The sequence below is a fragment of the Didymosphaeria variabile genome (assembly GCF_027946475.1).
Source record: "Didymosphaeria variabile strain IMI 356815 chromosome Unknown scaffold_4, whole genome shotgun sequence".
In the NCBI taxonomy this organism is placed as follows: Eukaryota; Fungi; Ascomycota; class Dothideomycetes; order Pleosporales; family Didymosphaeriaceae; genus Didymosphaeria; species Didymosphaeria variabile.
This window is the reverse complement of record NW_026611623.1, coordinates 183,760-211,074: the sequence shown is the minus strand read 5'-3', so window position 1 is coordinate 211,074 and position 27,315 is coordinate 183,760. Positions and strand designations below refer to the sequence as shown.

Here is a 27,315-nt window from a genome sequence, read left to right as displayed (position 1 = left end):
GCCGAGACAATAAAACCCACTCAAACACTGCACGTTCGTGATATACAAACTGCTTTTCTTCGTCCCCCGTGCCCCCGTACGAACACGGCGCTCCAAACGGCCCGTTGCGCTACGAAGTGTTGGCGACAGTGAGACGTCATCGGAGAGGCTCGCTTGGTGCAATCTCAGCGCCACCGCTGGGAGAGGCCTTGTCCACACATTCGGAACGTGGGCTTCGCACGCCGCTCGTTGGGCCTTTGACGACAATTTACCTCTCTGCATCGCCGCCGCCGTCGACAACGCACCGCGCTCCCGTCCACCGCCCCCGGCTCGCCCACACGTTAAGCCGCCGCGGAAGTCGTCCCGCCGAGCACCCAGTCCGCGCGCCCAACGACCGCTTTGCTGGCCCTCCGCTCCCCTGCGCACGCCGCACGTTATCTACCAAACATTCCGCCACGCACCTGCTTCCGTGCCCGCGCAGCGGCTTGACCAATGTCGTCTCCATGTCACCGCCCTTGCCCGCCTCGAGACGTACCTCACCCCCCGCATCGGTGAGGTCAAATGCGCCGCCGACCCCCGGCCATGAAGACCCAACGAGCTCTTCGCCTACCCGCGACGAGGTGACCCCCAAGAGCCTCTCGCAGACGGGGCGTTCCAAAACAGCGCCCCTGGACCTCAATCACCTGTGGATCCCGTCAGTCGATCAGCCACAATTGTCCGAGCGCGACAGCATCTTTGCGACTACATACCTGCCATCTGATAGCCCCACGCCGTCTCCGCGCACGCTCGCACGCACAGCACACACGAACAACAATGCTTCTGACGAAGACCGCTCAGATGTGGCAGGCAACGAGCCGGTGCCGCGATCATTGACAACTACTACAATTGGCCGCCAGCACCAAGCACAGCAACAGCGATCTACACTAAAAGAACACCAGGGCCTACTTTCTGTGGGCTTCAATTCGAGCAAGAAACGCAGATCAGACATGACTTCCAATGGCGCGGGTGAAAGCCCACCACCCTTTATGAGTCCGGTCGACTCTCCCGTACATCGGCCTGCCACCCCTCCCGGTGCTGTTCAGACCACGACCTCGTTGGACGACACGTTAGCTGAACCAGAGTATACTGCGGAGCGTCTCAAGAATAGGATGTGGCGTGTGGGCAATGCTGAAGCCTATCTCCCCCATGGAGGACATGGCGCACAACGAAGAGAAGGCCATGTCGATAAGAAGATTGAGGCTACCTTAGCGAAGACAGAGGTGCCAGCAGCTGCACGAAGCCGGAAAGCGAGCCACTACTTGCGAGTTTTCAAGGAGAATGATGCTGCAGAAGAGCAGAAGAAGCGCGAATTCCGCGGGAAGGACCGACGTCCAGTCGAAAAACTCCTCAAAAGTCTTCAGGAGGAGGATGTAACACGGACGTCCCCAAGTGCATTGACAGAGCAGATACAGAGAGCGTCTCGTGCTTCCTCTGCAGCTCAATCACCTTATGATGGCCCTACAAATTCGTACTTCGAACCCGCCGCCTATGCCAGCCACAATGACGGAAGTATTCAATTCAGCGTCGATGGAGCAGGACAGGCACAGGAGCTACCCGCGCGGCTGCTTGAAGAGATCAGAACTTTTCACAACCTTACTCCGGGTGGCCCACGTGGATCGTCATTCTCGAAGAGTCTCCCAACCGCTGCAGCTGACAAACTCCGTGCCCACGTAGCCAAAGCTCGTACACCTCACATACGCGAGGTTTCGGACTATTTCCAGACCTCGAAAGAGGGAAGCCCAGAGCGGTCGCCTGGCTCAGAGGAAGACGAATCCGAGAAAGAACACATTTCATCAGCACTCTACTTTCCGCATCGGCAACTCAAGTCGCCTGAGCCTATTCCAGAAGAAGAGGAGACACGGAGAGTGGAAGTAGAATCCGCTCGGAGGCTAAGCACTGTCAATGCAGGCAAAGGACCCAAGGGATGGGCCAAGGAGGAGGCTGTAAAGACGCCACAAGAGGTAGAAATCTCTTTACAGTCACAAGATACAAATCAATGCCTGCATGGTGACATCCCAACGACTTCTTCTCTTCGGCAGGATGACAGCACCTCGCTGGCTTCCCCAGCCACTGACACGACTACCTCGGCTGAGTCCGAGTACGATTCGCTAGCGGAATCGTCTCATTCACTTAATGACTATGATTCTAGTGCGACTGATGATCTAGGCACCACTCCCACCGCAACACCGCGTAAGCATAAGGAAAAGCCCGTCGCACCCGCTCAGCCACCTGCGCCACTTGGCGCGGTGGAATTAAAACCATTTAACCACCAAGTCGGCGGTCACACGACGGTATATCGTTTCTCCAGGCGAGCCGTGTGTAAGCAACTCAATAACCGAGAAAATGAATTTTATGAGACGGTTGAGCGGCGGCATCCGGAGCTACTAGAGTTCCTTCCAAGGTACGATGATTACCAACCTTTGAGTTGTTTGTAGCTGAGACCTCAGCAAAGATCTCCACCCATTCTACGTATCCCTACTTCAGATCATTTGCTAACGTTGTGCTGCCAAATACAGGTACATCGGTGTTCTCAATGTGACATATCGCAAAGCACCCAAACGAAAGAAGACCAAAGACAACAAGACCAAGGAGGATGCGGTCACCCAAACGAGCCATGATGCATCAGCGAGGCAGGGTTCCGAGGCTCATGATTATAGCAAGCCCAAGGAAGATCAGCCCAGGATTGTCAGTCATTCTCAGCGAACAACAGCGGTTCCTCAGGTGATTTTCGAGAATAATCGCCACATCATCCCCGATAATCTTTTCCGCTTGCCACCACGACGCTCTGCCACACCTGACCCTTGGACCGGCAACTCATATTCGCAATATCATCGGAGAAACCAAAGTGACATTGGCTTCTCCGCGGTAGATGAGAGCCCCAATCGGCCTCCCCTACGACAGCAGAGCAGCTGGGGCGTCACCACCATCAATAGAAAGCTTCAAGAAGAGGTCCTGCGACAAGTTTTTGCACCGCCTCCGATCCATCATCGTAATCGCCATCATCACAACAGTCTGCCTCATCGATCAAGAGTAGATCCATCACGCAGCTTAATCAACTCGGTACCTTCTCTGCGCAGTAACAGCGCTGACCTATCGGAGATGGCTATGCACGAGGAGTCGACGCGCAAACAGGTTCTGAAAGCAGAAGCCCATCGCCAGATGACAAGATCAACTGGTGGCAGTCTGCCTCGCGACTCTACTTATACATCACAGGACCTTCTTGAGACACCTCCGACATCATCAAGCTCACGCCGTCGCCATTCGGGAGGCGGCCTTACACGTAGGCCTTGCGGGGTGGACACCAACCGCAGAGCGCCTTTGGAGTATTATGAAGAAGACGGGTATGGTGGCGATGGGGAAGAGGAGGTCTTTGCTATGGACGAAGACGCTCGGGTGCAACAAAACATGCTCACGCATGACCAAATGCGCAACGGTCATACCGCGCTGATCCAGGGTACTGCCCCAGAAGGCACAATGCTACCAGCTCCGGTATCGTCGGAGGAAAGGACTCCGGCTGCGCACGAAGAAACTCCTTCGAATCCGAAAGAGGCCCAATTGCAACTGCAACCTGATGAGCGCGTTCAACATTTCTTGCTACTTGAAGATCTTACGGCCGGTATGACGAAGCCATGTGTTCTAGACTTGAAGATGGGTACGCGGCAGTACGGAATCGAAGCCGATGAGAAGAAGCAACGTTCGCAACGACGCAAGTGCCAAATGACCACCAGTCGAGAACTAGGCGTGAGAGTATGCGGCATGCAGATATGGAACGTCAAGACCCAAAGCTACGTGTTCGAGGACAAATACTACGGACGCGACTTGAAGGCCGGCAGAGAGTTCCAGGATGCCCTCAAGCGCTTTTTCTGGGATGGCACCGGCTACGACGCGGCGTTGAAGCAGATCCCCATCATCCTGGAGAAGATCAGCGCCCTCGAGAGGATCATCCGCGGGCTCCCTGGATATCGCTTCTACGCGAGCAGTCTGCTCATGCTGTACGACCGTGGCGAAGGCGAGAAAGACAAAGAGCCCTTGCAATTGCCGAACGCGCTCTCCAGCTCAAGCAACGAGGACGTCTCGCTATCTCCAAACGCGGCGCCACCTGCCATCGCGTCGAAGAGCGCATCAGACATCAAACTCAAGATCGTCGACTTCGCAAACTGCGTCACCGCCGAAGACTCGCTTCCTGATAGCGTGCCCTGTCCACCACACGACCCGCAGGGCGTGGACAGAGGGTACCTCCGTGGGCTGCGCTCGCTGCGGCTGTATTTCCAGCGCATATGGCGCGACGTTAATGAGAAGGATTGGGTGGAGCGCGGCGAGGGCGAGGGCATGGCGCGGGATAATCATCATCCCGGGGCGGGGATGGGTGTTTCTGGGGAGGGTGGTTGGATGAGGCGGTCAATAATGATACGGGGTATGTTAGCTTTTGAGTAAAGCTGACGCCGGAAGAGTGTAGAAAGAGGAGGGAGGTTTCTTTGTTGCAGTTGCATGGAGTTTGGTTGCATCAAGGGAGGAGCTTTAGCTCGAGCTTGAGCTTGAGCTTTGCCGGCGCCGCTTTTCATTTTCATTTCATCGCGGGGTTTCTTTTTATCAGCAAGGGCGTTTGAGAAGATCAATTTCTCTTTTCTCTTTTCTCTTTCCTTTTCTTTCTTCTCTACTCTACGCTGGGTGTTACTTTACTCTGTTCTGTTCTGGGACACGGTGGTCAGATTGTAGCATTGCCTAGGGCATTGGGTTGGCGTTTTTTCTTTTCTTTTCCCCCTTTTTTTTTTTTGCCTCTTTTCCTTTCGTTCATCAATCGGGTGCTGGTGGTTTGGTTTGGTTTGGCTTGGCTTGTTCAAAGATGGGTCTCCATGCGAATGGGTGGATGGGTGGGCGGAGTTTTTTGTACTTTAATCAATCAGACTATCAGACGGAGAGTAGGGTGCGTAGTTTAAATATTTGTTAATTTTGATTTCGGGGCAGTGCGTAGTGTATGTGTCTAGGTGTAGGTGTAAGTGGGAGATACAGATAGGATTATGGGATGGGGGATGGGGGACGTATATTGTGATGCTTCTAACATGAGAAAGCGTTAGACTATAGATGGTTATACAAAGAATGCATGTTAACTAGGGTTAGGGTTGCAAATCTAGAAGAGGGGCGAGGGATGAGGTCACGGCGATTCATAAGAGTATGTGAAAGTGCTTACGTGACGTATGTGATAGTAGACTTGAAGTCCCTGAGGTATTAGATACCTTGCTGTATCGCCACCCTTCACTCCTGATCTAAGTGTGTACTGCAGCAGAACTCGCTCAAGTCAGGGCTATGCATCTCCCCAGCACAGGGCGTTCCGCACGTTAACGTCATAATGCACGCTAAGCAAGTCAAGTCAGGCCGCTCTTCGAATTATCCCATGATGTCGAGAACGTAGTGGACGCTCAGAACAGACCCGCGCTATACTATTTCCCATCACATCACACATACTTCCGCCCATCGTCAACACCATCCGACCTAGCCCCATTATAACACCCCCTCTTCTCCATCTGTCACTATTACCTTCTATACAAACAAGCCAGTCCACCCCTTATCATCTTGTCTTATCTGAAGTGTCGAAGTGTTGTTTATACACGTACCAGACGCCCGTCGAAGGACGCGGTGCCGTATTTACGCAAGACGCTACGGTAAGCTGCGTGCGACATTATGGTCCGGGCGTCATGAGATATACCAGAGGTATATAAGGAAGGGACGAGCGTGCGACGCACGACTAGCGTTGCTGTTGGGGGGATGGTTGGGTAGGTAAGGTATTACTTTTGTAGCTGAGGGACGGGCGGGAATAGGGTGGAGGAGGAGGACTGATGTGCGTGGTTGAGTGGGGATGGATGTGAGGGAGGGAATGTCGCGGGGAGGGTGATAGGGCATGTACTAACGTAGTGACCTGTGACGTAGTACAGAGGAACGTGTGGAGGTGCGACGTTTGATAACCTGCTATATGTCATTGGAGCAAAGTCATTGATAAATGAGGTTCTTTTCCAGCATGAGCAAGGGCAGATGATAAGTCTTAGGTACGTCTGCTTCCATTACTTGCTGCACGCTTCTAGTTCTAGCACTAGCAGGATGGAAAGCCTGCTGTCTAAGTAAGAAGTTGCTGTCTTTACCACATGGCCCTTAAAATATATGTTTAAACCAAGCTCATTCATCGTCGTCATCCTCACCAAAGATAGCCTTGAACAAATCTTCCGGTGCGCGCTCTTGCACCAAAGCATCGTTTTTCTCTACATCAACGGTCGCATGGCCTCCATCCGGCTCCGCCGCAGTGACCGGAGACCCCGAGAGAGTTTCTTGAGGCGCCGCGCCCATCCACGCGGGCCTTTGCAGCGCGGGCGCACCCTTGCTCAAGACCTCGTGCATCATCTTATCTAGAGCAGACTTCGACACGGCTTCCTCTGTTTTGCCCTTGAAGCCAGCGCCGTCAGCGTCTGCATCAGCGGCGGGAGGCATGGCGGGAGGCTTCACGTTAAAGCGCTTGCACAGAAGACGCGATGGATGGAAGGGGAAGCTAGTGCGCGTCATAGGGCCGTACATGCCTAGCTTTGCAGCCTGTTCAGCTGGGTCTTCCGGCTTGGGTGTCGGCTTCGAGAGAAGGTTTTCGTTCGGGGTGTTACTTCCGCTGCCTGGTAGGCTGGTTGAAGTTGAGGACGTAAAGCGCGAGGCCATGATGCCTGTTGTCGGTTTGAAGACTTCTGCAGCGTGGGCGAACTCCTGGAGCTCTTTGGCCCACTCAGAGACGGACATGTTTTCGGCGCGCTCTGGGAGGTCGTGTCTGAGTCCGGCGCGGAGTTCTAGGCAACTCACGTAGCGGGCGCGTTTGTTGGGGTCTTCTGCGTATGGCATCCAGCCGGTTGCGCCTTTGGCTAGGGCGGCGGCTGCAGTGCTCTTGTCGAGGATGGGTACGAAGGTCCACAGGTCTTTCGGCTTTGTGCTGTTGGAATCTTGATATCCCTCGGGAGCACCTTCGCCTCGCCCCTGCGGAAGATTGACTTTGCCAGTCATTGTTGCAAGTCGGTCTCGGACGTCCTTTGGGATGAAGTCAAAAACGGATTTTCCAGGAAGAAGCGTTTCGCCTAGTAGTGATGCTCGAGCTTTCGCATCTAGGGTAGAAGACTTCGCGGCATCAGGGACCGACTGGTAGCTTTGGGAGTCTGCCGGCTGGGCGGTAGATTTCGCGGATTTCCAGCCGGGAGGTATCTTAGGTAGTGGATATCTCTTTTTGCTTGTCAAATCGATGACTTGTGTAGCTAGAACAAATCCTGGCAGAGGGGGCTTCCCATCGTGCGACAACCGTGGGCTTCCAGTTATTTCTCCAGACGTTTTCTTTGGTTTGAAAACGATGCCTTCGGCTGCAGCTGTTTTGGCGAACTTGCTTGGTTTCTTGGGTTTCTTGTCCTTGCCTAGAGACTTGTTGAACGTGATCTTTGGGCCGAGCTCATACGGATCTTCATCGTCAGAGCCTGTATCGTTTAGAATGCCGACTCCGAAGGATGACTTCTTCGGCGCGGCCTTCTTAGGCACTTTCGGTTTTGAGCGATCTTCCAAGAACGGGAGAGCAAGCATGGGTCGATCTTTAGGCTCCTTCTCATCTGTCGCTCCGAGACGCGCCTCTGACTGATACCCCAAACCCTTGCGATTGACCTCTTCCCGAGCAGCAGACATCATGCGAGAGTCGTTCGGCGCAAACATGTGGGCTGCTGCCCCCGAGGTATCGTCTGAGCGTGCCGTTCGGCGGACCTTTCGGCCTACACCTTGATCTCGCCGCCACCCCATCTTCTGAGCAATCTTGACGCCCATCGTCTCCTCCTCGGTCACGAAGAGGCCGAAAAGAGCATCATTTTGATGGTCTCCGACACGTCCGATCGTCGCAAAGGATTGCGCCGTCTCGAGCTCCCGGGATTCCGCAGCTTCAGCCTTGTCCTCCTCATCCATGAAATCCTCGGCACGTTGTGCGGTATCCTTGTTGCGGTTCGCTCGCGAGGAAACAAAGGCTTTCGGCGCCCATCCTTCTTTAGATCCAACTGTATTGAAATATCTTAGCAGAGTCAAGAAGTCAAGCGTTCGTGGCCGAGGTGGCTCTGTAGCTTACCCTGCACTAAACCCGCCCGTGAATGCGCCGTGGAGCCTTCTGCGGCCGCGCTCGTCCGTCACGGTTTGCTTCCAGACAGGGACAAAGGCTCCGTCGTCGCCATCCTCGTCCGGAGGCAGTTCCGTGCCCAACGTGATTGTGCTGGGGGTTGCGCCTACACCTCGAGGGCGCTTTTGAGACCCAGAGGGTGAGGTCGCGCGCGGGCGTTTGTAGGACATGGCGGCTGTGAATGGAGAGTTCGAGGTGCGCAGACGCTTTCTTATGGCATGTTCGTATCGTGGAATTGATGTATTGGGGTTGCCTCGTTGGGAAGTGAAGGTATTAGCTTGGCACCTTGGCTTGATGTCTGGTCGCTAGCTATGAGCTTTTATTACGTAAGCTAACGATGCATCTCTCTTGAAGAGAACAATATCTGTTCACACAATTCGCACACATTGCCAGGACTGTTCCATACAACACAGATGGCAAGTCTCATTGATCACACCGATCAAGCCATATTAATATGTCTCAGCCGTTCGAATCAGTGGCCGCTGGGAAATTTAGCGGGCATGTAGTGTCACACATGCAGGACTTGCACAAATCTGTTGAAAGCGACTATACAAAGCCTCCACGCTGAGGATCACAGACGGCGATGCGGCAGACGCGTCTAGCAGAAGTGAGGAATGCGCGCATGTGTTGGTGGCCCTCAGGCCGCAATGACGTATGCTGGTTCTTCGGAAGCCGTACCTGGATTAGCCTGATAGCGTCTCGCAGCAACCTGGTTGCGCGCCTCGAGGTGCAGAGACCCTGAGCGTGCGAGTGCAGAACGGCTGCATGCACTGGAAGCACAGCAGCCGTCACGGCTTGCAGGCTGATAGACGGAGGAAGCCTTGTTCGCAAGCTCCCCTGCTCATTGATGGAAGGAAACATGGCACAGGTCGGGCGCATTGCATCGTAGACGACCCCACTAGACGGGTATACTTAATGAGCGGCTGGCTAGAGGCGCTCACACTGGCCCGTCGCCTTGGTAGTCAAGTCAAGTCAGCAACGGAAGCGACGACCGCTGCTGTGATCTCGTATCAACCCAACGTCGCATCTGGCCTCTCCTCTTCTTTCTGCCTTCCACACCGCACTCAACATTGTTTGTCTCGCTGCGCGCCCGCCGTCGCGCCGTCGTCTACTGGAGCTCGCTGGCGTTGCCTAAGAGGCTCCCTGCCGTCATGCAGCGCGTCTGAGCGCCCTGCCCCCTCGAACTCCGCCAGCTCAGTCGCGGTGCCAAGGTCACCGGCAGCGAATGCGCAGGTCCTCAAGCTCCTCCCACATTACCTTTACAGCCGTTGCATTCGAGAAGCAGTCGGTTCGTTGTTCTTTGGCTGCCCCTCGCTGTTCAAGCAGCGCTCGACGCGCCAAATTGCAACCAGATCTGCCGCTGCTCCCTGCGCACCAGCCTAGCCAACAACGATGTCAGCGGCTGCACCTTCATCGCCCGCCGTAGTGCGCTCCCAGTCCTCTGCCCGCCGTCCTCACGCCGCGAACAGTCCCTCGGACCGCCCGCATCGCTCGCAGTCGACCACAACACGCCCAACCGCTCAATCCGTGCCGCATTCGCACTCTCGCGCCCCGCCCCAGCAGCCCAACCTTGCAACCGTTGGCCGCCGTGACGTTGAGCAATCCAACCTGGCGAACCCTCCAGCTACTCGTCGCAGCGAGTCGAGGGACAGGACTGCCCCGTCAGCAACACGCACCGAGTCGACCAGACGAGGGCATCAACGCTATGCGTCAGACGTGTCTACAGCCTCCGCCATGCCTATCAATGGCGTAGCAACCGATGCCTCGAGATCTGCGGCACAAGCCGCCCAACCAAGGCGGCGAACAAGCATCAATGCACCCAGTACTGGACAGTGGATTCTGGGAAAGACAATTGGAGCAGGGAGTATGGGCAAAGTCAAGCTTGCGAAGCAGGCTGAGACTGGAGAGTCGGTACGTCATGTTCTGCTTGGCTGGCGTGTGGTTTTTCAGGGGATGTCATGAGGCCTATAGAACAAGTGCTAATTGTCACAGGTTGCCGTAAAGATCGTACCCCGCCAGTCGACGGATCAGCATAACAGCCAAGCCGACCGGGAGCGCGCAGACCATTCGAAGGAGGTAAGAACAGCACGTGAGGCTGCCATCGTCAGCCTTCTAAACCACCCTTACATCTGCGGCATGCGCGATGTCGTTCGGACTAATTACCATTGGTACATGCTTTTCGAGTACGTAAATGGTGGGCAAATGCTAGACTACATCATTTCGCACGGTCGCCTCAAGGAGAAGCAGGCCCGCAAATTCGCTCGCCAGATTGCGAGTGCCCTGGACTACTGCCACCGAAACAGCATCGTGCACAGGGACTTGAAGATCGAGAACATCCTCATCAGCAAAACTGGTGACATTAAGATTATCGACTTCGGGTTGAGCAACCTCTTCTCGCCTAAGAGCTTGCTGAAGACTTTCTGTGGCAGCTTGTACTTCGCAGCTCCAGAGTTGTTGCAGGCCAAACAGTACACTGGTCCGGAGGTCGACATCTGGAGCTTCGGAATTGTTCTCTATGTTTTGGTGTGTGGAAAAGTGCCCTTTGACGACCAGAGTATGCCACAGCTACATGCCAAGATTAAGAAGGGCCATGTCGACTATCCTCCTTGGCTCTCCTCCGGTAAGTCTACACATCGTGTTTGCATAATTGGTTCTGACGTATCTAGAATGTAAAAACCTGATCCATCGGATGCTGCAAACGGACCCTGCCCAGCGAATTACACTTTCAGAAATTATGACCCACCCGTGGTTAACGAAAGGATTCAATACACCGCCCGAGAACTACCTGCCTCACCGCGAGCCTTTGCAACTCCCTCTGGACGACGACATCATCGAAAGGATGACTGGTTTTGATTTTGGCTCTGCTGAGTACATCAAGACACAGCTCACTCAAGTTCTGTCATCTGACGAGTACAATCGCGCAGTGCGCCTTGCTGTTCGGAAGACTGCAGCACACACTCCAGAGGCGGATAAAAAGAGAGGGATGTTCGATTTCTACAAGCGACGAAACTCGATTTCGAGCAGGGAACAGCTGCCCATGTCATCTTCGGAAGACCTTCAACGTGGTCTCGACCCCGTGAATGCGTACAATCCCCTCATATCTGTTTACTATTTGGTTCGAGAGAAGAGAGACCGTGAGCAGCTGGAAGCCAATCCAGGAGCATTAGCGGTGCCTCAGAGCCCTGGTGAGAAGCCTTTGAAGATGCCCGATCTTCCCGCACCGGAGGCTGCCTACACAAACAGTTCAACATACGAAATGCAAGGCGAGAAAACTGGTGGCAGATCTCGGCCCAGAGCACGAACTCATGGAGAGGATGAGGTGACAGACACCTTGCAAAAGCTCAATCTCAAGGAGCCACCCAACGCCTCGCCTGCCGTCCTCTCTCCGCCCCCGGAACATCCTAGGAAGGAAAGCACGGCTGTTGGGCTTCTACGTCGCTTCAGTACCAGGAAGTACAGAAACCCCGACCGGACAGAGCCGCCGCCTACGCCAGCTCTTGCTGTATCTGGACCCTCGGAATCTGCTAGCGTCCCCAAGAGAGGCTTCAGTGTTAGGCGCACTCGGGACAGGGAAAACCAGTCAGCCTCGCATTTGCACCCGAGCGATGTGAATCAACCGGAACTCCTATCCCCACCTGCGAATAGCTCTAACAGCACTACTAAGAAGTTCAAGGCTCTTGGTCGCTCAACCAGTGTGAACGGTGCCGACCTTCGTAGGAGGTTGAGTCGCAGAGGCCGATCGTCTGAAGATCCCGGCAACCCTCCACCTACCAGCGGGTCTGATCGTTCCAGCATCAGCACACAGCAGAAGCAGACCAATGACGCTGCCTCGGAAGATTTGTCTGGAAGTCCACGCCGGACTGCAGCGTCTCGAACTAAGAGTCTTGGTCATGCTCGTCGCGAGAGCATCCAAGCTCGACGGGTACGCAGGGAGCAGGCTAGGGAAGCCAATGTTCCCGAAGAGACTGATGCAGAGCTGGCTGAAGACAAGGTGGAGACGAATCGCAGCCCAGATGTCAAACCTGTATTCTTGAAGGGCTTGTTCAGCGTTTCAACGACCAGCAGCAAGCCGCTTTCGTTCATTCAATCCGACATCATCCGTGTCCTGGATCAGCTTGGGGTCACGTATACTGAGATCAAGGGTGGCTTCAAATGTCGTCACGTTCCAAGTATTGATACCAAGAAGGGCGTTGACTCGCCAACCTTAGCCAATGCTCCCCCAAGTGCTGGGCATCGTCGGCGGACCAGCTTCGCAGGGGGGATGTTCAACCGAGATCGCGACCGAGACGAGTTCAGAGAACAGCAAAAAACGCCTCAAACCCCGAAGTCAGGCCGTGGTCGACCTTCAATGGCGGATCGCAGCTACACCAACACCGATGAATCAGATGCTAGTGGCGAAGACAAGGAGGACCGACAGCCTCGCTCTGGCCGCGCGTACCCCCCAGGCGAGACTACGACGCATGTGCAAAACGACATGGGCGGGAGCATGGCCCTTGTCTTCGAGATTCTGATCGTCAAAGTACCTCTATTGCAATTGCATGGCATTCAATTCAAAAAAGTGGATGGGGGAACATGGCAGTACAAGACAATGGCTCAGACCATTCTTTCTGAGCTGCGACTGTAAGTGAATGGGTGGGCAGGTGAGCAAGCAACGAGTGAGGCGTTTGGGCATCTGGCATTATTTCGGCGATGCGGTAATATCTTAGCGACAGCACTCTGCGTTTTTGTTTGAGTCGCAGTCGGTCAGAAGTTTGCAGGACACAAACATAACGAACGATTTTCATTTGTACTATTCTTTGGAGACGGGCCTGGCTTTTGGGCACCTTTCTGTCGGAACAATGTCTGTCTGTAGACATATATCGAATCTGGGCATCTTCGGGTAGCGGTAACATAGTGCCTGTGACTTGTAATTTGAATGCTATTTTGGGGGTTCACCATGGGCAACAAGATGCTTCGTAATCCCACTTCCCCATATCTTGCGCAAGGCGATCCGCTGCAGCTCGAGCCACCGTTGGGCCGCCAAGAGCGTGCACGTGCCCGCGGGGTGGTCCGCGTCTCGTCGCTCCAACTCACCTGTGTGTGCTCGAGTGCGAAGGGCAGCGTTACACCTTTACTTTGCACACTCCACGTACCCCGCGCCTCACGTACGCCCACCGCCCTCGATACGCTATCCTTCCGTTCTGAATACTCTCACCCACGACTTCTATTCTACCAAATTCAGCACCATTACCGCCGCGACATCGGAGCCCAATCGCTTGCAAATGCAGCACGTCTATCCGCACCAGCAGCAGTACCCCGGCGAGTGGTCGCAGCACCACCAGCAGCACCCGACCCACCATGTAGCCCACCAGCAAGGCCAGCTCCAGGCGCATCAAGCACAGGCTCAAGCGGCTGCGGTCGCCGCAGCTGCCGCACAACAACAGCACTTCGCGCGCATGACTGGCAACAACGGCAATTCCGTACCTGGCGGTGGCATCATTCCACGTGGGCCCGCGAACGACGTCCAGGGCAACAGCCAAGCTGTCATGTCTGAAGAGAACCAGCGCGTTCTAGAGTGGATTGCGCAGCTTATGAAGCCCAACACGCGCGAGACCGCACTCCTAGAGTTGAGCAAGAAGCGCGAGCAGGTGCCGGAGCTCGCTTTGATTCTGTGGCACTCATTCGGTACGCCGCATATCCTAACCGTGCGAACTAGCTTGTTGATAGTTTACAGGTGTTATGGCGTCGCTTCTCCAAGAGATCATCTCCGTATACCCGCTGCTGAACCCGTCGCAGTTGACCGCTGCGGCTAGCAACCGCGTCTGCAATGCCCTTGCGTTACTCCAATGCGTTGCATCTCACACAGAAACTCGCGGTCTCTTCCTGGGCGGTGAGTTATATCCATTGTGAGCGCATCCGGATCTTGCTGACAACAAAAGCGCATATTCCGCTGTTTCTCTACCCGTTTCTTAATACGACGTCAAAGAGCAGACCGTTCGAATATCTTCGCCTCACATCGCTCGGTGTCATTGGCGCCCTCGTCAAGAACGATTCATCAGAAGTCATCAATTTTCTTCTTACTACGGAGATCATTCCGCTGTGCTTACGCATTATGGAGACTGGCTCTGAACTCAGCAAGACCGTCGCTATTTTCATCGTACAGAAGATTCTTCTCGACGACACCGGCCTTGCCTATATCTGCCAGACCTACGAGCGCTTCTACGCCGTGGGCACTGTGCTCAGCAACATGGTGAACCAGCTCGTAGAGCAACAGACCGTCCGATTGCTTAAGCACGTAGTTCGTTGCTTCCTTCGGTAAGTGCCCTAATTATACATGAGCACAATCGGTTATTGTCGCCTCTTCTGGGGCAATACACCCTACCATCACTTCGGTTCGCAATCATGCAGAGCATTCTACTAACATGAAGTCAGCCTAAGCGACAATGCCCGCGCCCGCGAAGCCCTTCGTCAGTGCCTGCCCGAACCTCTCCGCGATGCCACCTTCTCCTCCGTGCTCCGCGACGATGCCGCAACCAAGCGCTGCCTCGCTCAATTGCTCATCAATCTCTCGGACAACGTTGCCGAAGTTGGAGGCAACCAGCAACTTCTCCACTAGGCTTGGGGGACTGCCCACACTTACACTGCGACTCTACAACCATGTCAAATCCGAGCTCTGTTTCTACGAATACCTTGGAAACATTGGTCCGAGGCGTTCCATGAAGGGAAAGTGCGCTTCTTGCGAAAGGTGACTTTGAAGAACGCTTGGAAATGGACGCTCCATATGTCGAATGCACATTCAAGCTCTAGGATTTGGACAGCATGGTGTCCTCAGCTCCCTGAGTATACATTTCTGCCTCGGCAGCATTAGTCTGTCGGCCTTTCCCCATAGGCCTTTTCAGCCCGGCGGTCTGCATTTCAAATACCCCTTCCTTTTATTGAATTGGTCCACCGGCACGGCGTTGGGCACCTCTGATGCGATACCCGTTGCAACTGTACTCTGGGATGTCTTTTCTCATTCTGCTTCTCTTTCTCTATCTTGGCGGCATGGAATGACATGTGTCATATAATGATATGTCTTTTCTCTCTTTGATCATGGCGTGGAGTCTGGGTTTCTCTGCATGGACTGGTGCAATGGGACGGGTGGCCGGGTTTCTCTTTGGAATACTATCGGCCGGAAAGGGGAAAAGTGGGCTCTGTGAATTCCGAAGTGTACTATAGGAATGTTCGTCAGGTCTTCAAGCGATGTAGGAGTACTGAATACACTGTTTCTGCGGTTTGATGTTGGTTTTTCAGTCAGTCACTGCGTGGTACGTAAGGGAAGCACAACGCTATTCTTCTCCGAGTAGATTCTATAATCGCATGCGCCCATCGTGCATGATTGTCATCACATTGAAGGTCTCACCTCGTTCTTTCTCGTATGCATCGCTTACTTCACGCCCGAATGCCATGCCCGCTCCTATTGGCTCGCTCGCGCCAGCGCCAAGCCTTCGTAAGCGAGGAATTTCGCCCTCCCCACTAAACCGCTGCCGCCACCTCGAACTTTTCTACAACCACATCGCAACAGAGCCAACCAAAGGAAATCATCAGATAACCCTTGGGAGACAGCAAAAATGTCGAAAATCTCGTACGTTGCCATGTCCACGATCTAGGCGCATCGCGTTGCCCTCCTTGGAAAGGCGAGGAGCGGCACGCCTTGCTGTCGTTTAAGAGGAGAGAGGGATGAAGACTGACAGGATGTAGCGTTGCCGGCGTTCGTACCAACGTCAAGGAGCTCCTTGAGGTGAGTTTCATTTAGCGATGCGCGATCTCGAGAGTTGCTCGACTGACGCTCTTACAGTACTCCAATGAGACCAAGAAGAGGAACTTCCTCGAGACCGTCGAGCTCCAGATCGGTCTCAAGAACTACGACCCCCAGCGTGACAAGCGTTTCTCCGGAACCATCAAGCTTCCTACCGTCCCGCGCCCCAACATGGCCATCTGCGTCCTCGGTGACCAGCACGACATTGACCGTGCTAAGCACCACGGCGTCGACGCCATGTCCGCTGACGACTTGAAGAAGTGAGTGGACTGATGGAGAATGCAAAAGATCTAATACTAACAGCGGACAGGCTTAACAAGAACAAGAAGCTCATCAAGAAGCTCGCACGCAAGTACGACGCTTTCGTCTCCTCCGACGCCCTCATCAAGCAGATCCCGCGTCTCCTCGGTCCCGGTCTCTCCAAGGCCGGAAAGTTCCCCACGCCCGTCTCCCACGCTGAGGACCTCGCCAACAAGATCACCGAGGTCAAGTCCACCATCAAGTTCCAGCTGAAGAAGGTGCTCTGCATGGGTGTCGCCGTTGGAAACGTTGGCATGACCGAGGACGAGTTGATCTCCAACATCATGTTGTCGATCAACTACCTCGTCTCGCTGCTGAAGAAGGGCTGGCAGAACGTTGGTAGCTTGACCATCAAGGCTACCATGAGCCCGCCCAGGCGTCTGTACTAGAGGGGGTGTTTGGTCTCTTGGAGGATGTGTAGCTGGACACTTAGTTGTGTCTGGCCGATATCATCTTGAAGGAATCTCAACCGTCTTCTTGACACAAACATGGACAGTAGTGTAGCATGCAATGAAGTTCATGACATATCATTTCCACCTTGCCGTGATCATTGCAAATTTTTCAATCCTTGTATACTTGCAGAAGCACGAGGTCTACTTTCGCCTCAAAAAAACGGGACTTCGTCATTTTGCGCAATGTGAAAATTTGAGACGCAAGCACACGCTCAGCATCAACAACTCTCGCACGCTCCAGCACCATTTGACGAACCTCGCGCGCAAATGCACAGCGTCTCGCTCGTCGGAAAAACTTATCGCGACCGCTTCTCACAGCAGCAGCACGCGCAGCCATCTCCGCGCCTTCCTCACCCGCCTTGCACACCCACGCGCACGCACCCTTCGCATTCAAAGCCTCATCGTCCTCCCGCTCTCACAAGCCTGCAAAATAGGCAAAACCTGTTCAACGATATGTCCCACCCATCCCACAACTCCGATCCATCTTTTCACGGAAATCGCAATTGGTAGGAAAGACGGTTGGTGTTTGTCTACGGGGCCGGGAACGGAAGACTATCCATCGCATGGGATAACCCTCAGCAAGCCGCCTTAGCGGAGCCACGGTAATGTTAGGTATGTAGATTACCAACTGATGATGGAGAGGGGAAGAGGGACGCGGGAAGGACGAGTTTTTATAAGGTGGGTGGGGCGCGCTAGGGGGTTAGGTAAGCAGGCAGGGCTTGGCGGTGGACTTTTGGAAGGAGATGGGAGGCGGAGGAGGTGGTTGGGAAAGAAAATATAGGGTTCTGTGAGAAGGTGGTTGGTATGCCTTTTTGTTTGTACAGTGACTGGGGTTTTCGAGCAAGGATCATGGGCGCTGGTGCAGCTTGTGAGGTTTTTTCGAAAAGGCTCTGGTCTGCGAAAATGCATGGGGTGTCTAAGCATGATCATTGAACAAGGCTAACAAAGCTGCCTCGTATGTACATTCCAGCCGCGATGCTATGTGTAGTCTACGCCGTGTTATGCTATATATATGAAGAGAGGAAAATCCAACTGTTACTTCCATCCATCCGCAGTGTCGCGTGCCCTCTACCACTCAACAGCATTATCATACACCTATCCACTACACCTCACCCCCTCCTCTGCCCACCCCTCCAACTATCAAACGCCTCGTCCGCCGTCTCATTACTACTCCCACACCTCTCCCCAACAACACTCCACGTCCTACTCCTTATAATCTTCTCCACCGCCCTCTCATTCCGCATCAACATCGCCAGACTCTCCGTCCTCGCCTCCTTCGGAAAGTACCTCCCACTATACGGATCCAACCGCTCATCTACCACCCTCTCCCTCGCCTTGCTATCCTCAATCTGCCTCAGCACAGAGTCAGGATCATCTGGGTCCGGCGACGTCGCAACGCCCGCGCAGTAGTCCAGCACATCTGAGCGTACAGCCCACGAGGGAAATAGCACACTTTTCTTAAAGCTATCGCATTGCGACCCGGGTATCGAGCGGTCTGGCGCTGATAAATTCCTCGACGAGGTCGAACTAGGGTCGAAACCGCGTTGTGCGGGCGTGAGGAGAGCGTTTAAATTCTGCGTTATGGAGTCGTCTATTGTGCTGCGGGATATGCGGAGGAAGTCTAGGGGGTGGCGCCTGGTTAGTTAGTGATGGTAAGGGTGGCGTGGGGGAAGGTACCTCGGAGGGCGGTTTGGTTGAAGCAGAATTGCGGGGTTAGGGAGGGTGGGAGGAGGGTTGGGACATCTTGGGGAGGGGTAGGGTTTGGGGTGGGAAGGCTCGGGGAGCCTGTTGCCAGAAGAGGTGCGCCAGGGCGGATGATGTCGTTCGTAGAGGGAAAAGGTGTGGGTAGTACGATCCGTAGTGTTGTTGGTGAACTGGGCACTCGCGACAGTATGACGTATAAAGTTCAAGTAGCTTGAAAACAACTCGGAACAAGAGGCGAGCTGGGTTTGCCTCGAGCGATAGTCCAAAATGTATGGATCATTCGATGATGGCTGCGCGCAAATAGTCGAAAGCTGATCCCTGCTACGATGATGTCAGCACGTCCTCACGTGCACGCGACTTTACGCGCGCACGGCAGGCGCGACTCTGACGCGTAGCTGCCTATTGTTTGTCCCATCGCAACACCTTTCCGCTGATGCTTCCCCGCTTCAATGCTCTAGCCATTCACTCCTCAATAACAAGCAAGCGCCTGTACTTGTCTTTACGCTGTCCGCCGTCTTACACCATCGTTCGGCATAGCGAGCGTGCTTTTTGTCGACTCGTAGCCATGCCGCCCAAGCAGGCTACCCTGGGGTATGTGCGGCCTTCTCAGACTATGTTAACGTGGGCATCTCGCTATGTCTTAGTGTTGCAAATGAGCTGACGTAGTTGTTCTTGTAGGAAATTCTTTGGAAAGAACGGAACGGCGCCGCCTAAGACCCAACAGTCGAAACTTTCTTTCGCGACAAAGGCAAAGACAGAGAAGAAGGTTGTTGAGCCTACAGACGAGCCCGAGTCCTCACCGGAGGCAGTGAAACAGGAGGTCGAGCCCAAGGAGGAACCGGAGTCATCACCGGAGGCGGTAGAGAAGCAGAATGGTGATACTGATGCTGGGGCGGAAGTGAAGAAGGAGGCGAATGGAGATGCTATGGAAGTCGACAGCAGCCCTCCAGCTGAGGCAGGCAAGAAGAGACAGGCTGAAGAGGAAGAGGAGGACTCGGACGATGCACCACCGACGAAGAGGGCGCGAGGAAGGCCCGCTAAGGCTGCACCGGCAAAGAAGGGCAAAGCTGCGCCGAAGAAAGCAGAGAAGCCTGTCGCTAGAGCTACCAAGAAGACGAAAATTGTAGAGCCCGAGGAGGATGAGGAAGACGAGGAGGTAGCGGCGCCGGCCAAGGTTGCCAAGGGCAAGAAGAACGAGGTAGAGAAGACACCGTCTGAAGAACCCGCGTCGAGCGCAAAAGAGGACGAGGATGTTCTGAGCTCGGATGAGGAACCTCCAGAGGTTGCCAAGAAGGCGCGAGAGAAGGTTCAAAGCACATTGAAGGGTGCGTCGAAAGGTGCAACGAAAGATCCCTATCCCGACTGGAAACCCGGCGAGCCAGTCCCATATGCAGCGCTTTGCACCACTTTTTCAAAGATCGAGATGACAACCAAGCGTTTGGAGATCCTTGCGCACTGTTCGTTATTTCTGCGCCAGGTTCTCCGTCTTACACCGCAGGATCTGCTGCCAACTATATTACTTATGATCAACAAACTTGCGGCGGATTACGCTGGAATCGAACTGGGTATTGGCGAATCGCTGATTATGAAGGCTATCTCCGAGAGCACAGGACGAAGCTTGCAGCACATCAAGCACGACCAAAACGAAATTGGCGATCTCGGTCTTGTGGCAGCGAAGAGTCGGTCAAAACAGCCGACTATGTTCAAGCCGAAGGCTTTGACCGTTGCAGGTGTGCACAAAGGCTTGATGGCTATCGCGACCATAGAGGGACAAGGTGCACAGGGTCGAAAGGTTGATGGCATCAAGAAATTGCTGTCTGCTGCGGATGCTCACAACGCTGGCAAGGCAGTCGACATCGAGAAAGACAAAGGTGGGCCTAGTGAGGCTAAGTATATCGTACGGACGTTAGAAGGAAAGCTTCGGCTTGGTCTTGCAGAAAGGACCGTGGTAGTCGCTCTTGCTCAGGCAATGAAGTTCCATGAAATGTCACAGGATGACAAAATCCCGTCGACAACAGACTTGGCGCAAGCTGAGGCTACCCTGAAGTCTGTTTACAGGTAAGGATTCGGATGGGATTAGGTGTACGAAACATGCTTACAGCCATTCAGCGAACTCCCAAGCTACGAGGTCATCATTCCCGCGATGCTCGAACACGGCCTAAGCAGCCTGAAAGACAACTGCCAGTTGCAGCCCGGTGTTCCTCTGAAGCCCATGTTGGCAAAACCAACAAAGTCGATTACAGAGGTTCTGGATCGCTTCGAAGGCAAAGACTTCACGTGCGAATACAAGTACGATGGTGAGCGGGCACAGATACATTTTGTTGCACACGATGCTGCACTCGAGATGGCTACAGCAGCTCCCGCTGCTGGAAAGAGCGATAAAGGTGTATCAAACATCTTCTCACGAAATTCTGAGGACCTCTCGAAAAAGTATCCGGACATTCTCGCTAAGCTTCCTACGTGGGTCAAAGAAGGCACTAAGAGCTTTGTGCTAGATTGTGAGACGGTGGCTTGGGATATAGCAGAAAAGACAGTCTTGCCTTTCCAGCAATTGCAAACGCGCAAGAGGAAGGATGTCAAGGCTGAAGACATCACAGTCAAAGTTTGTGTCTTCGCTTTTGACATCCTTTACCTCAATGGCGAAGTACGTTACACCCAATCCTTACAGATTCTTATGCTGACAACGATAGGCTCTCGTCAACAAGTCCTTCCGAGAACGCCGAGAGCATCTCCTAGGCGCCTTCAACGCAGTAGAGGGCGAATTTGCCTTCGCCAAGTACGCCAACACCAACGAGCTCGACGAGATCCAGATTCTGCTCGAAGACTCCGTCAAGTCAGGCTGCGAAGGCCTAATGGTCAAGATGTTAGACGGTCCCGAGTCCTCCTACGAGCCCAGCAAACGGTCCCAGAACTGGCTCAAAGTAAAGAAAGACTACCTCGCTGGCGTTGGCGATTCTCTCGATCTCGTTGTCCTGGGCGCGTACTACGGCAAGGGTAAACGTACGAGCTGGTACGGAGCTTTCCTGCTCGCCTGCTATAACCCCGGGACAGAGAAGTACGAGTCCGTGTGCAACATTGGGACCGGCTTTTCAGAAGCCATTCTTGAGACGCTGCACAAGCAGCTGTCTGAGATTGTCATCGATCGACCGAAGCCGTTCTACACGCACAGTTCTGGAAACAAGGACCAGCCAGACGTCTGGTTCGAGCCGCGCTATGTGTGGGAAGTCAAGACGGCGGACTTGACGCTGAGTCCAAGGTATAAGGCGGCCGCTGACGAAGTTGCGGGCGGCGGTAAGGGCGTTAGTTTGAGGTTCCCGCGTTTCATAAAGGAGCGGGAGGACAAGAAGCCGGATATGGCGAGTACGAGCCGGATGATTGCGGAGATGTACTCAAGGCAGGAGAGCGTGAGCAAGAATAAGGGGCCGAGTGTGGACGATGACTTCGAGTACTAAAATATGTATGGCCAGGCGCGGGTTCATTCGTGCGATTCTGCATATGGCTTATGGGCATCTTTGCATTTCTGGTCTCGGATATGGTGGGAAAGGGCGCATAAAAGGGGTTGTATGCCCGGTTTAAATACTCCCATGATATGGTTCGTTTGACAGACCTTTGTTATCACTTGAACCACTAAATTCACTGTATATAAGAGTTGGAGCAACAGGTTCCGGTCTCCGGATACTTATTGCCCTAAAAGCCGTAACCAGGCGGATGATGCCTATTGTCGATTCCTGGAATTAATATCTAATTGCGATACAAGCCAGTAATGGACGTCTCATCGGTTACCAATGGCAGAAATTCCAAGCGACTGTGCAGCGGAGGGAACCGTCTCGCAGAAAGCATTCTGCTCCTTCACTCGCGGTGGTTCCCCAGCCTCGTCTTATCAGGCTGAGGTCGACTGAGGCGCCCGCCGGTCAGCTGCCCTGTGTCTGTCTAGCACGTGCCGACCGGCGCACAATTGATGCATACAGTCTGCCTAATTGGTCCTTACGTGCACTTCCCTGCAGAAACATAGAGATACTCAATGACCTCCTTGTGGCAGCCTTATATGTAACCACATCGTTGCGCATTTTCGAACACTTATTAGCTTCACGCCCAAACGCCCAATTTGCATTACTATCGCATGAGCTTCTAAGAACATCCAGCTGGTGGTTATTTCAGTGTGGATTCTTGCTCTCTCGTTCCTCGTGTCGCTGTGTCTGAAGGTGTCGAATGTTGAAATGATGGCCATAATCGCTGCTTATGCCGCTGTGCTCTCGGTGTTTGTGTCGAATGTGCCGTCGGGGAAGTAGAAAGGGAAACAGAAATGCACCGTGGAAGAGGGTGGAGGGTTGGAATTGAGAAATAGACTAACCCGACATGTGACGCTAGCCTTGCCTAGGTAAAGGCTAGGCTCACTGTACTCTAAAAGCACGTCTAGCGCACAACGTAAGTACACCACTGCACGTCTCAACTCAATCGCACAGCATACACTTGACAGCCCCATTGATGGCGGCGCGAGACTGCGATCGAGCACGGCTGGCTGAAGGGTCGGCGCTTGCTGCACCAGTCAGCATCCAGGCTGGGACACAATGCCGCCTTGGGAGGGGATGGCTCACCGGAGGTTGCAAGGCAGGCATGTATGCATGCAATACGACGAGGCTGAGAAAAGGCCTATGCGCACTCATCTGCCACGGAGTAGACGACCTTCCATGATACATGCTCCTCTCCTTGCTGTAGCCTACTCCTCACACGATCTTCTGCGTGTTTGCTAAGTGCGTAGCACGACAGCATGGCTTCCAGTAATGGACAATATCAGCTTCGCTGCGAAGACTACCACGTTGCGTGGATCTGCCCTGTCGCCGACATTGAGCTGCTGCCCGCGCGGCTGATGCTGGACGAGGAGCACCCTGCCCCGTCCTACGACACATACCACGACGAGAACACGTACATCTGCGGAAGGATTAACGGCCACGCCGTCGTCGTCGCCACCTTGCCACAGGGCGAGACGGGCAACGTCAACGCCGGGCGCTTGACCGGGTCCATGTTCAAGACGTTCCCTGACATCAGGATGGCGGTGCTCGTCGGCATCGGAGGCGGGATTCCTCGTACGCCTACCTCGCGGAGCCCGCTCGACGACGTCCACCTCGGAGACGTCGTGGTGGGATGGGTCGGCGACGGGAAGCCGGCCTGCGTCTACCACGACCGCGGGAGGGCCAAGGTGGGCGGCGAGTTCGAGATGGTGGGCACGATGCAGAACCCGGACTGGCGGCTCTTGAGCGCGCTGAGCATGCTCACATCCGACCACAAACTACGCCGGACCAAGTTCCACGATCAGCTTGCGCGGTTGCGGGACTTTGACGAGTTTGCGCACCCTGGCCTCGAACAGGACCTGCTCTTCCAGGCTGGCCATCGCCACGCAGGTGGGTGGGGATCTGACTGCACGGTATGTAATCCCGACGAGCTTGTCCTGAGGCCTCTCCGGACCGAAGACGACAAGGACAAGTTCATCTTCCACCAAGGGCGGATCGCGACGGGGAACGCAGTCATCAAGGACGGCGAGCTGCGGGACCGGATCGGCGCGCGATGCGGCGGGGCGCTCTGCATCGAGATGGAGGCTGCGGGCATCGATGCCAACAGACGCTGCCTGGTGATCCGCGGCATCTCTGACTATGCCGACTCGCACAAGAGAAACGTGTGGCAACCGTACGCGGCGGGGAAGGCGGCAGCGTTCGCCAGAGAGTTGCTCTGCAGGATCCAGCCGGCCACCGTCAAGGGCATGGAAGGCGTGAACGAAGGTCAGTGACAGGTTTATGTTGCTATCATGTTGCGGCAGACTGCGTTGTCTCCAGATGGTAGTAGCACTCGAATATACTTGTTATCTGTATTTCGTGCTATGCGCAAAGTACTGACGCAAGACAGCGCCGTGGCTTGTTCCTTTCATCCGCCCACATTCTTTTGTCGGTCGAGACGCGCAGCTCGCTCAGCTCAGGGCACACGTCTTGTCGGAAGGTGGCCGACGGCTCGCGGTCTATGGCCTCGGCGGGTGCGGAAAGACGGCGCTCGCTCTCGAGATGGCGTACCGGACACGAGAGCAGCAACCTAAGCGTGCTGTTTTCTGGGTGCCAGCAGTCAGCCGGGAAAGCTTCGAGCAGGCCTACCGGGATATTGGAGGTTGTCTGCGTATACCAGGCATCGCGGAAAACAACGCGAACGTCAAGCAGCTTGTCAAGGCGCAACTGAGCGACGAAGGTCGCGGACAGTGGCTGGTGGTGGTGGACAACGCGGACGACGACAGCGTGCTATTTGGCGGTGCAGACCGGCTGATTGACTGGCTCCCGCTCAGCCGTAAAGGGTCGATCGTGTTCACCACGCGGACTCGGACTGCTGCAATCAAGTTGGCGGAGAGCAACGTCGTAGTGCTGGGCGAGCTGGCAGAGGCAGAAGCAAGAGAGATGCTGCGGAAGCGTCTGCTTCCAGCCCGCCAACAGCAACTTCAAGACGAGAAAACGGTAACCAAGTTCGTTGACATGCTTGCCTTCCTCGCTCTCGCCATCGTCCAGGCCGTAGCTTTCGTCAACACTAACGATGTCACCCTCTCCGACTACATCTCGGATTACCAAAGCAGCGAGGGAGACGCAATAGCACTTCTCGGCCAAGAGTTCGAAGACCAGGGCCGATACCGGGATAGCAAGAATCCAGTGGCGACGACGTGGTACATCTCGTTCAAGCAGATCCAGAAAGAAAATAAGCTGGCGGCGGATCATTTGTCGTTCATGGCGTGCATAGCCAACACCAACATACCGGCGTCGTTGCTTCCTCTAGGCGGTTCTAGGGTGGAGCAGACGAAGGCCGTCGGGACGCTGAAGGCCTATGCGTTTGTGACCGAGTCAGCAACGGAAACGGGGAAGTCCGAAAAGGTATTCGACGTGCACCCGCTTGTTCATCTAGCCATGCGGGAATGGCTGAAAAAATACGGTGAGTGGGTGGTCTGGGCGGAGAAGACCTTAGAGAGACTGGTGGAGATGGTACCTTTGGGTGATCTCGTCACGAGAGAAGTGTGGACTATTTATCTACCTCACGCTACACACATCGTGGGCGTACCTGAAGTGTACGACCTAGAGAACAGAATGTCGCTGCTAGGCCGGATAGGAAAGTGCGAGTATACCCTGGGGCGGTACAGAGCAGCGGAGTCAGCTCACCGACAGGCCTTTGAACGAATGGTGGAGGTGTTGGGCGGGGTCCACCCAGACACGCTGACGAGCATGAACGAGGTGGCAGCAGCAATGCTAGCCCAGGGGAAGTATACGGAGGTGGAGGCGATCCATCGGGCGACGCTGGCAGGGCGAGAGAAGGTGCTAGGGAAGGAGCACCTAGGCACGCTGAAGAGCATGGGCGAAGTGGCATGGGCACTAGCAGGCCAGGGGAAGTATGCGGAGGCGGAGACGATGCATCGAGCGACGCTGGCCGTGCGAGAGAAGGTGCAAGGGACAGAGCACCCACATACGCTGACGAGCATGAACCACCTGGCAGACACACTGATAAAACAGGGGGAAGTACGTAGAGGCGGAGAAGATGCTTCGAGCAGCGCTGGCACTAATGGGGGTGTTAGGGAAGGAGCACCCACTCACGCTGTCGAACGTACATAATCTAGGGAATGTATTGGCCTACCAAGGAAAGTACGTAGAAGCGGAGACCATGCATCGAGCGACGCTAGCGGCGCAAGAGAAAGTGTCAGGGAAGGAGCACCCACACACGCTGTCAAGCATGAACAATCTAGCGCGCGCACTGGAGGGTCAAGCAAAGTACTCAGAGGCGGAGACAATATCTCGAGCGACGCTAGCATTAAAGGAGAAGATATTAGGGAAGGAACACCCAGACACACTAACAAGCATGAACAATCTAGCGCACGTACTATATCATCAAGCAAAGTACTTAGAGGCGGAGATACTACTCCAAGCGACATCAGCACTGCGGCAGAAAGTGTTAGGAAAGGATCACCCAGATACGCTGAATAGCATGGACGATCTAGCATATATACTAGGCGAGCAGGGAAAACACGCAGAGGCAGAGAAACTAAATCGAGAGACACTAGTACTGAAGGAGAAAGTGTTAGAAAAGGAAAAGGAAGAGGAAAAAGAGAAGGAAAAAGAGAAGGAACATAGAAGGAAAAGTACGTGGTGGCGGAGACAATACATCAAGCGACGCCATCAATGGCGTGGCAAAGTACCGGTACATGATACCACCTGTTAGTACAGCAGATTTGCCGCCACTTACAGGGGAGGACACTCGGCCCGCACCGGCCCTGACCTTACACGGGAGGCGATGGCTTGTAAATATGGCCGAGGAGAAGAGCACTGTATACAGCTCCTAGATAGTGTTGGGTCTCGCCATGCAGGATCACTACCACAGCTCCGCAGCATCCATCCTCACGAATATGAACAATCAGAGGCACCTATCTACAGCCCTAGAAGGTGCAGTGCTGATACAAGGAGCCACTGTGTGTTCAATCGTGCGACAGCTGTATCACCAACACATGCAGGGCCTTTCCACCTTTGTATGCGCTTACTATGTTAGATTCCCTTTCCAACATACAGAGCCTAGACTTCGCTGCAGCTTGCTCTATGAACTGGCGCCGATGGACTGGAGTACCACGGAAAAAATTTATGAAAGGGGTCCAGTCATCTGATCAGCCCTCAAATGCGGTGCTTTGTGTTGCGTTGTTGTTCAAGGTCTTGTTTGAGTCCCGAGAAGCTGGGTGTGGATGCCCGCCTCCTTTATCACAGGTCTTATCTTTCACATTGATCCGGGGGTTAGCCGCAGAAATTGCCGAGCAAGGGCGGTATATATACGTCGGTGCAGAATCACAGGAAATGGTGGCTTTGGAAGAGTAGTGTTGTTATGCAATTGATTGACCTACACAC

The 27,315-nt window shown here is 54.3% G+C and overlaps 7 protein-coding genes across 7 annotated transcripts; 6 read left to right on the top strand and 1 right to left on the bottom strand.

Moving 5' to 3' along the window:
• Window positions 1-482: 482 nt before the first annotated feature.
• On the top strand, window positions 483-4,452 carry KCS1 (inositol polyphosphate kinase kcs1; the record flags this gene model as incomplete). Its single annotated transcript, XM_056213735.1, has 2 exons — window positions 483-2,419; window positions 2,535-4,452. 2 exons carry the CDS (start codon window positions 483-485, stop codon window positions 4,450-4,452), a joined length of 3,855 nt encoding a protein of 1,284 aa, XP_056071002.1.
• A 1,734-nt stretch (window positions 4,453-6,186) lies between these two features.
• Window positions 6,187-8,352, bottom strand: N0V89_004954 (uncharacterized protein; the record flags this gene model as incomplete). The annotated part of the gene is made up of 2 exons (XM_056213734.1): window positions 6,187-8,080; window positions 8,135-8,352. 2 exons carry the CDS (start codon window positions 8,350-8,352, stop codon window positions 6,187-6,189), a joined length of 2,112 nt encoding a protein of 703 aa, XP_056071001.1.
• A 1,222-nt stretch (window positions 8,353-9,574) lies between these two features.
• KIN2 (Serine/threonine-protein kinase) lies at window positions 9,575-12,806 on the top strand (the record flags this gene model as incomplete). Its single annotated transcript, XM_056213733.1, has 3 exons — window positions 9,575-10,093; window positions 10,175-10,802; window positions 10,849-12,806. The coding sequence occupies 3 exons, from the start codon at window positions 9,575-9,577 to the stop codon at window positions 12,804-12,806; spliced, it is 3,105 nt and encodes a 1,034-aa protein (XP_056071000.1).
• A 637-nt stretch (window positions 12,807-13,443) lies between these two features.
• Window positions 13,444-14,777, top strand: rcd1 (RNA-binding protein, CCR4-NOT complex subunit Rcd1; the record flags this gene model as incomplete). Its single annotated transcript, XM_056213732.1, has 4 exons — window positions 13,444-13,846; window positions 13,896-14,051; window positions 14,101-14,476; window positions 14,594-14,777. The coding sequence occupies 4 exons, from the start codon at window positions 13,444-13,446 to the stop codon at window positions 14,775-14,777; spliced, it is 1,119 nt and encodes a 372-aa protein (XP_056070999.1).
• Window positions 14,778-15,771: 994 nt separating this feature from the next.
• Window positions 15,772-16,648, top strand: RPL10A (60S ribosomal protein L10A; the record flags this gene model as incomplete). Its single annotated transcript, XM_056213731.1, has 4 exons — window positions 15,772-15,785; window positions 15,902-15,941; window positions 15,999-16,219; window positions 16,270-16,648. 4 exons carry the CDS (start codon window positions 15,772-15,774, stop codon window positions 16,646-16,648), a joined length of 654 nt encoding a protein of 217 aa, XP_056070998.1.
• A 2,332-nt stretch (window positions 16,649-18,980) lies between these two features.
• On the top strand, window positions 18,981-21,867 carry cdc17 (ATP-dependent DNA ligase Cdc17; the record flags this gene model as incomplete). Its single annotated transcript, XM_056213730.1, has 4 exons — window positions 18,981-19,006; window positions 19,094-20,473; window positions 20,525-21,059; window positions 21,106-21,867. The coding sequence occupies 4 exons, from the start codon at window positions 18,981-18,983 to the stop codon at window positions 21,865-21,867; spliced, it is 2,703 nt and encodes a 900-aa protein (XP_056070997.1).
• A 1,316-nt stretch (window positions 21,868-23,183) lies between these two features.
• On the top strand, window positions 23,184-26,040 carry N0V89_004949 (uncharacterized protein; the record flags this gene model as incomplete). Its single annotated transcript, XM_056213729.1, has 2 exons — window positions 23,184-24,189; window positions 24,314-26,040. The coding sequence occupies 2 exons, from the start codon at window positions 23,184-23,186 to the stop codon at window positions 26,038-26,040; spliced, it is 2,733 nt and encodes a 910-aa protein (XP_056070996.1).
• Window positions 26,041-27,315: the final 1,275 nt, after the last annotated feature.